Source organism: Thunnus maccoyii, chromosome 9 (assembly GCF_910596095.1).
Source record: "Thunnus maccoyii chromosome 9, fThuMac1.1, whole genome shotgun sequence".
NCBI lineage: Eukaryota > Metazoa > Chordata > Actinopteri > Scombriformes > Scombridae > Thunnus > Thunnus maccoyii.
The window spans coordinates 26212633-26225670 of record NC_056541.1 but is presented as its reverse complement, the minus strand read 5'-3'; the positions used below and the strand labels follow the sequence as shown (position 1 = coordinate 26225670).

Genomic DNA, 13038 nt, shown 5'->3' with positions numbered 1-13038 from the left:
TATCCAGTTAGATAAATCTGTGGGGAAAGAGTTTCTGAGTGAAATCTGAATGGCGATATTAAAGACAAGTGGAGCTTATTCTCACTGCTGTGTTGTTGTTTATCAGAGCCAGAGTGATGAATGAGGGAAACCTCACTGCAATGCAATCCAGACTGAGTTCAATAGACTCTACAGATGTAATTAGAAGAGAAACAACCACTATGTTTGTCAGAATGCCTGTAGACAATTGCATGTTTACATCTCAACCCACTTTGCTTCCCTGGCTGAGTGCTACCTGCAGCGAGCACAGCAACTGTTTTGATCCAACCACAGGTCTAATTTCACCAAAACTGCATCTGTCTGTGCTGCGTCCATGCTGTGCTTATTGGTGGCCTTTGTTTCACACTGAAGGATTTCAAAACAAACCCAAAGGCTCCTGATTCTTCACAGAGGGAGGATGGAAACTCTGAGAGGAGTTGGTTTGTCCCATCCAACTGTGTAGCTAGCAAGAGCTTTGTTTCTAATGAATATGAGCAATATATTAAGGAGGAAAACACCCTAAACAGTCTATTTAATTAGTCATTGGTTAAACTTAATTTTAAAATCACAGATATGGTTGATAAAAGAGCCAAAGTCATTACTTCTCTTTCAGGTGCCTAAAGGAAAAAAAAAGGAGGGAAGCGTTTTACATTACAGCTCACAAATGACTGTGTAAATATTATATACATATGGTGTATCAATTAAATACTAACTGGGTACCTACCAGCACGTAAAGAAAGAAGTACAAGGAATAAGGGCTAACAAATTTGCATTTAGGAGCTGGAACAGACTTTGTAATTACACTGGAAAAAGGGTGAATGAGTGATTGCTTTATTTCACAGTCTGCATATCTTGTACTTACACTGTGACAAGAAAGCTTTCCCACATTTTCAAATTTTTGCCCTGATGTTTTTGTACTGTCACCAAAAGGTAAAGGCCAGTAGCAGAGATGGAATTACTCATGTACTTTTTCCAATATTTTTTATGCTATACATTGTCCAATAAATTCAAATAATCTTTTTCCCTGAGTGACTGTATGTGTATCTGGCTGCTTATGCTGCTTAAATTATGGCTATAGCAGTCTGGATACACCCTCCTTCCTGGTTTAGCCTTATGTTTTGTTGCCTAATACTGTACACGTTATACTTTTGTACAACTTTTTGTTTTTTAAAAGGATATCATAATTATAAAATAAACAAGACCATAAAGTTGTCTTTTTGCCTTGTGTCTTTTGGTCTGGTGTATTTACCCAGTGAATAATTTACTGTTACCCTGTTTTTTTCAAAATGACATTATGTAATTTGCAGTCTGTAATCTAAAGTGTTACCAAAAACATGATTTAAAAATAGTTGCATATAAGTATGAATACTATTTACATCCGGCAACAGCAACTAATCAAAAGAACATGTCAGGTTGTTATTTTGGAAGTTAGTGAACGCTAAACACCGAAAAGAAACATCACACCAAAAAAAAAAAAAAAAAAAAGGACTAATTGTAGATATAAATGTAAATGTAAATGTGTGGTGTGACTACTCAGTTTTGTTTTTTTTCAAAAACTGTTGCACAAGAAAAGTGGAAAATAAAATAATAATAATGTAAATGTAATGACCATAAAAAAGCACTGATTTGTTCTATTAAGTACAAAAACAGGTTTACTATAAGTACAAAAAAAAAAAAAAAACTCCAGTAATGCAACCGTCCAAACAGTGGTGGCTACAGTCTAATCCTCCAGAGGATTAACCTCTAAGAGCAGGATATTCACTCATAAACCTTCACAAATCTGAAACACATGAACTGGCAGGAACACATGCAAACCTCAATCTGTCTCTCCTCTACACATACACCATAAACCACATGGTGCTGGCCACAAAAATATTCTGATGGACAGCATCCGCCATGGCGTGACTGAAGCGAATGCCTGATACCATGCAATCCATCATCACTGACAAGCTATTGAAAGCGCAATGTATATGCAATGTGATGTATGAATATGTTTTAAAGGGTTATCTTAGCAACTTCATGCTCACCTGGTGCACATATATAGCCCACAGTACATATCAGATCTTCCCCAAAGAGTGTTATTACTGTCTGATTGGTGAACTGGGGGAAAAGTGCAATGAGGCACATTGGGACATTATTTCCCCATATTGTTTCCTTGGCAATGGAACAGAGGAGCAGCCTGAACAGTCAGATGTAATCGGGGCTGACTGCTGTAATCAGCTGGCTGTCCTGGGAAGGCAAAGAATATGCCACATCTCTGCTCTGGTCATGATAAAGGAAACCAAGCCACATCTTTTCCATTAAATGCAATTTGAATGTTCTTTTCTCATCAACCTTACATTATAGCACCTAATAACACTCCCAGCATTCACTCCATCTTGATAAAAAAATGAGTGTCGGAAAAAGCTGTGACATGTCTAGGCTGTCATACACGAACACTGATCGCACATCATTTCTATTATTAAGAGATGAACAAAAAATAAATAGAGCAGTGGAGACAGTTGTGCATTGGTAAATACTGCCAATGAGGCTCCGGTGAGTGTTTACAGTAAATGGAGGCCACAGGGAATAGGGCTGATTCATTATTAAGGGTGTTAGCATTAAGACTGTCAAGTTAACATTCCTGTTTGCCCCTAATGTAATTGGGCTATTTCATTTCAGCCTTGATTTATGCAGCATTATACAGCATTAAAGCCTTCGGTGTGTGTGGCCTGTTTGCAGGGCTGCTGCACCTCAAAAAACAAAAAAAGTCAAGATGGTCTAGCACCTAATTTCCAATCAAGTTTGACATCACAGAAGTAGCACTGTTCTGCCAATGTACTGATTGTAAAAACATACATTTATCTTAACAGTGACCCTGTTTCAAATGCTTGATCTAGTTTTTGATGTAAGTACATATTTTCACTTTAACAGAGCAAAGTGAACACAAATTTTTAACTCAGACCCTGTGGGATATCAGGCAAAGAATGATACAAGAACGTATGGTTAACATTTTTTCAGGGGCCTTGAGGACTGCAAAGCAATCTCGGGCCCTGTGTTTCATTGCAGTTTTGCTGTGAATGTCACAAACTATAAATAATTATGTTCTTAAAGTCTCTCTGGACTTTGAAATTGAGATGAATTGTGAGGTCCCTGCCAAATCTCACTCGTTGTTACATAGCTGTATGATTTCCCTCCCCTCTGGGATCCTAACCATTCACACTGATGCGATTTACAAGCCTGCTTTTAAGGAAAAGTCATGTGTCTTTAGAGTGAAATGAATGTTGAATGGACTGATTAATTACATTAATCCTAATTCTATGCAGATTTGTTCTAGACAATATAAAACAGGTCAAAATGAGGCTGTTTGAAGTTTGAAAAAAAAAATTATTAAAGAAGATATTTAAAAATACAGCGCGTATGCCACTCCCACCCCACCTTCTCCCACTTGGACTGGCTCTCTTGTGGAGTGGCTATAATGAGTGGACTGCCGGCTGTCCCCCCTCTGGGTGTGGTGTGGGGGATTAATGAAGTGGTGGCTCACTGGGGAGATCCATCTGCACCCAGACAGTCTTAATGAACTACCAAGGCCCAGACATGGCACTTTTACTGAGGCCTCCACTTATGGCTTATGACATGCTGAGGAAGCAGGACTGCTTTTGTTTTGAATGGGGTTGCCATTAATGGTGACAAAGTGAACTTTTCAATCTACTAGAGTGCACTTCAGCCAATATTATGTATACTGCACATAGCAATTTTGTCCCTTCCTATAGAGACTCGTTTTGATTTTTTTGATTTACTGAAGCACCGTCACTGAGAATCTGAAGCTGTCAAAGAAAGGGTGCCATGTTCCCCTCTGAATATAATGGGATATTAAAAAATAATCTACATATATATGTGGCTTTAAGTGCATGCTTACCGTAATGCTGTCATCTATCTTCATGCAGGCTCATATAAATCACAGGAAGTCAGGTGTATAAATAAGGCAAAAAATCTTAGTAATTTACAGTAAATCCGTTATTCAGTTAAGTAGCCTATTTCCATAATGACAAGAAAATACATTTCAAAAAATTGTCTGTTTACTAAGTCCTTCCCCCTTAATTACTGTTGCTACGTCTGTCATGATTTCCTTGCATGGCAAATGTGCAATTTGTAATGTAATGCTAGGATAAAGTTATATTTCACAAGCAAAAGAAAAAAAAAGTCCTCAACCTCAACAGCTGATGATCCATGTAGACATAGAAATAATAAAACTGGCAGCATTTTTCATGTATTGCAAGATAAAGCTAGTTAGCCTATCGCTACTATTGTAGTAAATGCAATTCAAATGTTGGCCTATTTGTTCTAACATAACCCTTAGATGCTTAACATAGGAAAACAACACTTGGACATGTAACACAGTGGTTAACTGTATGCTTTTATGTTGTATTTCCAACACTATGCTTTACTTTGACATTTCAAAGTAAAGCATAGTTGAATTTAAGATTCAAGATTCAAGATTCATTTATTATCATTTTACAACACAAGATTGTATAACAAAATGTAGTTTGTAGTCCTTTTATGCTACTCACAAAACAGAAATTATATAAATGGATTAATAAATAATAAGTCATAAAAATAAAATTATTTCTTATATTGGAGTGCAGTGGATGAATTAAGGAGTCTCACAGCCTGAGGAAAAAAGCTGCTCTGCAGTCTGGTGGTTCGACAGTGGATACTTCTGTGTCTCTTGCCAGACGGCAGCAGGGTGAACAGGCTGTGGTTGGGCTGGGTACTGTCTTTTTAGTATCCTTTGGGCTCTGTGAAGGCTCCTCACCTCACTGATATCACTGATGCTCAGTAGATGGGTACCGATGATGTTCTGGGTGGTTTTAATCACCCGCTACAGAGCCTTCCTGTCTTGTGCCGTGCACATCTCATACCAATTTGTGAAGTTTCCAGTCAGGATGCTTTCTATTGCTCCTCTGTTAACAAGTTAACAAGAACTTGGGATGGGAGTTTTGCCTTCTTAAGTTTCCTTAAGAAGTACAGTCGTTTCTGATCTATAATATCTAATGCAAGTTTAGCTGAGGTTGCTGGAGTATAAACTTCCCCACATCAAATACAGAGCAGGACAGATCTGCTATGATTATTTTAGACTCAATCCAAAGTGTTTTGTCTAAAGTCCTTTATTATTCAGTGTGATTTGGCGATAAAAGCTTAACTAGTTTAACTGACTGCAGCTTTAAGTTGTGATACAGTACAACTGGAACAGATCCCACTATTCATTAAAACATCTCACAACAAAATCCTGGACAGCTATAACTCATTATTGCATGCTCAATAGATTTCTTTCACTGAATTAAAAAGAACTGACATCAGCTGTTTGGTGGCATTCCCTGTAGGGTGAATCCAGCTCTGTATTTTTCAGTCAAAAGCCAAACCCGTCTTTACACTGTATAGCACCCCTTGATGAAAAACTGTCACCTCGGTATTAGGCTCAATGCCGCCAGTCAGGGAAAGGCAAAGTGTGCAGGTTTGCAATACCACAGAAAAATTTCAATGTCTGCAGGGCTGAGAGAGAGATTCAAAATATGTCAAAGCTGCAAACCAATGCGGTGTTTGATCAATACTGGAGAAAATGTTGTATATTGTTATTTTAAGTTGTAAAGCAGATGATATGTCAGCTTGAAGGGTGAGTGCGAGTGCAAGTGCACAACAGCAATGTCTATTTTATTCATTTTTGAAATGCGTACTCACAGAGAGGAGGGTGTGGCCGGGACATCAGCTGTGAATTGGAGGAAAGGAGAGACTCAGCTGGCCAGGCTGAGCAGCTTCAAGTGACTGACTGAACCTGCACATACAGTACACCTGACCCATCAGTAACGCTGTGCTTTCATGCTTGCGATGGCTCTGGGCTCCAATCATGGCACACATACACAGGCTTCTATTAGCAGTCCCAGAGACATTCAATAACACTTACGTCCATTCCGCAATCCAAGGTCCAGTGGCAGTGCCAACGGGCCATTTGTACAACGGCTGACAGACTGAGCTCTGATTCCAATTTTCAGTCCTAGAGTGTGTGTATGTGTGTGTGACAAGATGAAAATCCAACCGCGCTGCAATCATGAGAGCTGTTACTGATGACATATATGTTTGCTGGTGTCATTAACTCAGTTACTAACAGCTGTGCACCCTGGGCAGCTGAGCCACTGCTGCCCTTCCATCGATGGACACATACTGTTTGCTTTTGATGTGAAAATGATTCACATACCAGCCGAGATAGCCATTTTAAAAAGGAAACTTTATATATATATATATTTAGGAATTCCATTTCAACTGGTAAAGAAACCACAATAACAGTCGGCAGACAAAAACCTTCAAGAGCACTTAACCTTGAGCCTGTTTCTGACTTCTTAGTATTGGCAAAGATTGGGACTGAGAAAAAAACATTAGTGCAAAGAGGTGTACGCTAAGTGGCAGTTATAACCATGTCATGTTGGTGTGGGAAAACCATTCAGAACACTTGATGTTCTTGATGTTTCATTTTATAATTCCTTCAGCTTTCCATTTTTTCTGACTAGGTATGACTGAAGATGCTAAGATAAAGGGAGTACTTACAATAATAAAAAGCTGGGAACACTACAAGGCCAAATGATATAATATAAATGCTTAACTTTGAGTGAGCTGAGGTAGAAAATCCATGTAGAGTGATCAACTTTCAGGTTTTTCAGCTCAGACTGGCAGTGAATGGCTCGTGAGAGTAGGGTGAGATGCAAATTCTGTTAAAGATAAGAAGAAGAGATGTAAAAATGACTCTAACATCGAGGGGGTTAAATAAATTGTACTTTTAGAAAGAGTTGCTCAAAAAGGGAAGCAACAAACGCTGCATTGTCTGAGTTTTAGTGCAGAGATAGCACATCCAGTGTCAGCTAACATAAATGGAAAATCACATTCACCCTGTTGTTAAAAATAAAAATAATGCAGCAAACAGGATCCACATGTGTTTGACCTATACAGCATTCACACACCTCGTCATCCTCCTATCCTCAGGGAAGGAGGAGACAGAAGAAAGCAGACTGAATGACAGCTCAACAGATGAGATAGCTATGTCTAATCCCCTTCTAAAAGAGCTACATTGAAATGACTGAGACCGGGGAGGACAAGACGAAAGAAAAATTGGAGCATTGTGTATTGTATAGCCATCACGGGGTGTCTTTGGTCTTCTCTCTGAAGTGACTTTGACAGCTGTGGGGATTAAGGAGCAGTCCATCGTACATGGCCCAAACAGCACGGATTAGACTAAATATGCTCACTCTTGTCTCTGGCTCCTTCACTTAGTAAATCAATAAAACATGGTTTTATTACAGTCGTGTGTGTGTGTGTGTGTGTGTGGGAGAGAAGGTGAGGTGACAGAGCAGAGAGAATAATACCTGCATGAAGGAGGAGAATGGCTCCGGAGGGAGGGAGGAGCCAGCTGCCAAGTGTTGCTGCTCACTGCTGCAGTTTGCTGAAAGCTCCTTTTTATGTTGTTCAAGATGCTGCAGCTCTGCTTAGAGCCACGCACAAGCATGGTATATTCGATCTGTGAGAACATTACTTTTTGAAGGCCAGGAATTCAACATGGATGAACTTGGCCAGCATCCTCACAAACTCTGGTTGGCAAGTAGTTTTGTTGGATTTTAGAACATTTTATTCTACCTTTAAACACGCTTATTTCCATGAGAATTCAGTAAACGGTTGACAAAAAGAGGCAATGTGGAGTTCAGGCTTCATACATATACCTTACTGACAATGAATCTCATAACAGAAATCATTCCCAGGTGAGAGTACAGATATTGTGGTCAATATGAAAGAGGTTGGATGAGGCAGATACAGACGTAATGATTATCAGCAGCAGAGTTTGCATTGCCGTTTATTTGCAGGCTCCCAAAACCTTTCTATTTATAAGACTGAGCTGTCAAAAGTTATTACACGAGTGAATGAAAGGTCTGGAAAGAAGTTTCAGTGCGGAGGCGACTTTGAGTTCCCAGGGCAGCTCATGTTTGAAACTGACTGCTCATAAAGTCAAATAAAGTCTTACTGTATGTTCTAAGAAGTGAAAATATTGAGCCCACGTAAAAGTCTGCCACTGACATCTGAGTGTAACCATCAGCAACCGGCATGACACATCTCAGCTGCTGGTCTGTATGTAGCACTGCAGTATCACATAACAAATTGCTGTATGAGATGTCTATTAAAGAAAATCTTTATTAGCTGCTTCTGATTTTACAGCCACAACCATTCAATGGCAGGCGCAGTTATCTTTGTTTTATGTGCTGTAGCACTGTAGTTACACTATAATCATTCCTGGTAGTGATGCACTAATAGCAGCATGTCTACACAAATCACAGGACAACCAGAATGAAACTGCATGTGTTTCATACACTCCTCTACACTTATATAACCCCTGCACAACTTTGATTATAAAGTTGAAGTTACGATGTCAAGTGTCCTGTTTTCTTAAGGCAGTGGTTTAGAATTTGCTAAGTAGAACGAAAGCTAAAGAGCAAATAAGCAGAGCTTTCCCAACCCCAAATCTGCCTCTAATCCATTAAATTACACCTGTCACTAGAAAGTTAGATTTATTAAAACTACTTCCTGATCTGAGAAGGAAAAACCATTAAAACACACAAAGGCCTTCAATCAGCACATAATTATCACAGCAACCTTTTTCCCAGCGCTGGCAATCACTTCCCTATCTGCCAGATTAGTTTAAAGGACATGAATACAGATAGGAAATGACCAAAACAACTTTGAGGCTATGGCAGTGGAGAAAATAAATATGCAAATAGAAAGAGAGAGTGAGTGGGGGGGTGTATAGGGCGGGGGCTGAAGGAAAGGGAGGAAGAGGAGGAGATATAGAAATAGTCTATTAACTTTTCCTTCCACACAGTGGTCTCAACAGACAGATCCCATGGCCTTTATGTCAAGTCAAGTGTGTCATTTCAGTAGGGGGGATATCACTTAGATAACCATTCATAGTGTTTCAGTGCCTGTGTATCTCTTGCAAAATATGATCGAACAGCCGCAGCACTTGGTAATGGTCTCTACAGAAATACAAGAAGTTTCAGGAGATTGAGCTATTACAAAACCTATATCGGACAGTAAATGATGGTCATAACTCAATGGCTTAGCATCGAAAAGTGACAAAACAAGAATGTGTAGCAGCTCTTAATTAAATTAGGTAAATTAGTAAAGTTGGTTTTGCATAAAACTGAAACAAAAATACACTAAAAAAGTAGATTGTTTTTAACAACAGGACTACTTTTGAAGCTTAAACTTAATATGAAGACAGTGGGAGGCTTTAGCCAACCTAAATCACTGAACAGTTTGTTTTTATATGTTTTTATTTATTATCAATCAATATATGATTATTCATTTTATTCACTTGAAACAGTTTATTTTCATATTAACAATGGAAGAAAGTCATAATTATCATCAAACTCTGCAGTTCTCCTCATCTCTAGTGTTTTGCTTGATGCTAAAACGATGCTAAAACAGAGCATGTTAGCATCTTTCAGCTCATTTTTTTTGGTTTAACAGACTTTCCCTTCCACTCTCAACAACCTTGCTTGCTTATTTTCTGTGTAAAAGTACTGATAAACCCACTGTATGCTATCTGCCCAGCAGTAAATGGCAGACAGTCAAAGCTAGCTAGTTATACAAAGTTAGCAAATAGCTGGTGAGTATATGGTAGCATCTAGCAGCTAAAGAGCCAGATATTTCCCTCAGGAGTTGTTGGAGAGCAAAACCAAGCTAAAAAGACAGTGAATATTGGACTTATATTTGGTGGCCAGAAACACAGCCTCAAAATAATTCCTAATGTGTAAATAGGTGACTGTTCGATAGCATGTTTGCTGTATAAACTTTATAAGGTGATTATTGCAGGTACTGTAATACATCAGTTAGCTTGTAGGGAATGGAGGGGAGATCACATAGATGTAGTAGTAAGTGTTTTGTTTTTTACAAAAAACAGGGAACACAGTGTGGAAACGTGACAGGTCTGCTTGAGACACATTCATATCTTCGTATATTTTACAAAGGTAACCAGGTGACTTGATGGACTCCTTTAAAGTGAAGTAATTTATCTGCTGACCTTTGCTGATCATAGCTGGACTCCTTCCGGCGGCAGTGGAGAGTCACCACGCGGTGGCCTTCGCTCCTAACATCTTGGCTGACTATCCATTGAGTGGGGTTGCTGGGACGAGCCCCAAGAAACGTCACTCCCTCTTTCAACTTCACTCTGTGGAGAAAGAAAGACATGTGTGTGAGTGTACGAGGGAGAATGATTCTCTTCTGTTATCAAGAAGATCCTCATTTCAGAGAGTCATTGGATGTACCCAGCTGATCCATGTATGGCAGCTGCGTCCAGAAAGACAGTGATTTTTTCCCTCCCTCATTCTGTCTAGCAATACATTATCCAGATGGTTCACTGCACTGTGTTGACTTCAAAAGATGTCCCAGCTGTTATCTTGGTTTTGATCACACTGTTTTTGTTTCTCCAGAGGACAACTGACTTTTTTAAACATGTGTGTTATCTTATGTGTTCCACTGGTCAATCAAATAATCAAACCAGCTGCTATTTTAATAAGCAGTTTGTGCATCCTAAATAGTCTGATACAACAAGTATTGATGTACAATTTTTGCTAAAACTGAATTATTTTTTAATTCCAAGTAGTACACAGTCATGTAAAAAAAATTCAAAAATAACTTTTCTCTGACACTTTGGGACCTGTCATTCACAGTGAATGTACTATTTGTCATAAAATAAGGGTATAAGTGGGATATGACCATCCCATTATGGCACTCTCCTTTACCTTCCTCAGTAATAGATTCATTCTCTCGCAGTCTGAAAAGGACATTATGAAAGGATTTCTTTGACTACGACAAAATTATAGCATAAATATCCTTGGCTCGGTGGACTACAAAGGAGGAGAAAGTCTGTCGAAGAAAAAAAAAAAAAATTTCCCTCAAAGGTAAAACATATTGTAAAGTATATTCACTGTAAAAAGACTGATCTCGGGTGAAAGTGTTGACATAAAATAGATTTAGACTAATGTTCCATAACATAACATGGTCAAAGGCCTGTGTGATTTTGTCTGAAGGTGACAGCAAAGTTCCAGGATTGAAGAGAAGACTAAATTACAACAGAAGGGCCAATCACTTTCCCTATCCAATCCATACCAGGTTGACAGATGAGACCAAAGATAGGACTTTGCTTTCATCTTGAATTTGTTGCTGCACTTAAACATGCACTATGTGATTTTCTGTCTGTATGCCAATGAATATATCTGCCCTCTCCAGTCAAGTCTCTTTCTTTGATGTGATGTCTTATCGTGTTGTGAAGGGGGTTATATTCGGAGTGAAAATGGGTAATGTGACAGATGGTATGCTTTCCCTCTCTATAAGAATGAAGATAAACACTACACATAAGGGTCACTCCGAATGCACGTGTGCATGTGTGTATTCTATGTGTGTATGTGTCCATGTAATTGTATTTTTGTGTTGCAGTGCTTCCAGGATGATTTGATGTGCTTTTGCCAGCTGCCTCCCTATCTAGCATGTGTGTATAAATGATGCCTTATAGACATTTATACATTTTGCCACAATGAGTCTCATGCCGAGATCAGAATACAAAATATTTTTGTCTATTGAGATGAGACCTGTGTCGGTTTGGGCGATCACAGAGTTACAAATTCTTGCCATGACATGAGAGACATGGCAGACTACACATTAGACCCTGACCAATTATTATTGCATGCCGTCTTTCACGACTTGTGTGACATACAGTAGTTGATCAATAAGGTTACTGTTCCATCTGTCAGTATCAACAAATACTAGGTTGTAGGTGTGCAGAATACGTATGTGTGCAGGGGGTGATGTCGCATCCACAGGTGTGATTGATTTGGTTTGCTGCTCCTGACCTATAAGCGTGAAAGCCAGACCCTTTACCGTGTTTGCAGTTGTATACGGAAGAGTGATCTGCGCTACTATGGCTCAACGTCCCAGAACATGTTGTAGAAGTTGTCAAACTAGGAGCGAGAAGACAAAAGAATTCTGACATGCGAATCCCAGATACTTCCCAGATGTGGTTGACTTCCACTATGACACACTACATGGGATCAGACAAGCTGTTGTTGCACCTGACACACATTTTTGTTCCTGACGCCCCACATGTGAGAAAATAACCCTGATGATGTCATCAGGCTTATCTCAGTTTAGGCTTAAAAACTACAGCATGTAACAGAAAGCCTGTGTTACAGCTGAGGATGTGGAAGGTGAGAGGAGCGGGGGTTTTACCATAGAGGGACAATCTAATGAGAATATGCTCTTGGTTACATTATGAGTGCTTTACAGTATACAGTATACAGTATTATAGTATTGTATTTTAGTTTTGAGCATTATTTCCATTGGTTATTATAACATAAGTGAAAATAAATAAATAAACAAAAAACTGTATTGCACATTGAATTACTGCATCAACTTTGTTATTTAGTGGTGTATTATTAGTATTCTTATTTTATCATATATTATTCATTGGATATTTGATAGAAGAATAAAATATAAATATTTTCCCTACAACAGTGGGATCAAAAGCTCATAATACAAAGCAGCCATAATATATTATATATGTGCAACCTTTAAGATACCTAGTGTTCACAGTCTAATTGGTTAATATGCTGTATTTATATTCATTTTACTTTGACTGAAAGCAACAGGAACCTGCTTGCTAGAGTTTAACATATTTGAACAGCAGCTCACCTCAACTTGTCTACTTTAGACAAGGCAGGCAGAGGAAAAGTGGCTACACCAAAAAATAAATTATAACACTTCACCTTAACCTAGTCCTGGAATACACAGAACATCACAAAGAAAAGCTAACAGTATCAGTCCAAGGTTGAATTTTTTCAACTAAATGGTAGATCCACACTTCCAGCCAGAGTGAAAGGAAGTGCTGAGGAGAACTTACTGGCAGTGAGCATACAACTGTAACAAAAAAAGCTCATGCACAGTCCTCCT

At 38.8% G+C, this 13038-nt stretch overlaps 1 protein-coding gene across 1 annotated transcript in view; it reads right to left on the bottom strand.

Annotated features, from left to right (window-relative positions):
* si:dkeyp-14d3.1 (transmembrane protein 132C) overlaps nt 1–13038 on the bottom strand; it is a 118649-nt gene that overhangs the window by 46872 nt on the left and 58739 nt on the right. Inside the window, exon 3 of the mRNA XM_042421345.1 lies at nt 10115–10261. Within this exon, the coding sequence (XP_042277279.1) occupies nt 10115–10261 (147 nt within the window). The remainder of the gene's footprint in view (nt 1–10114; nt 10262–13038) is intronic.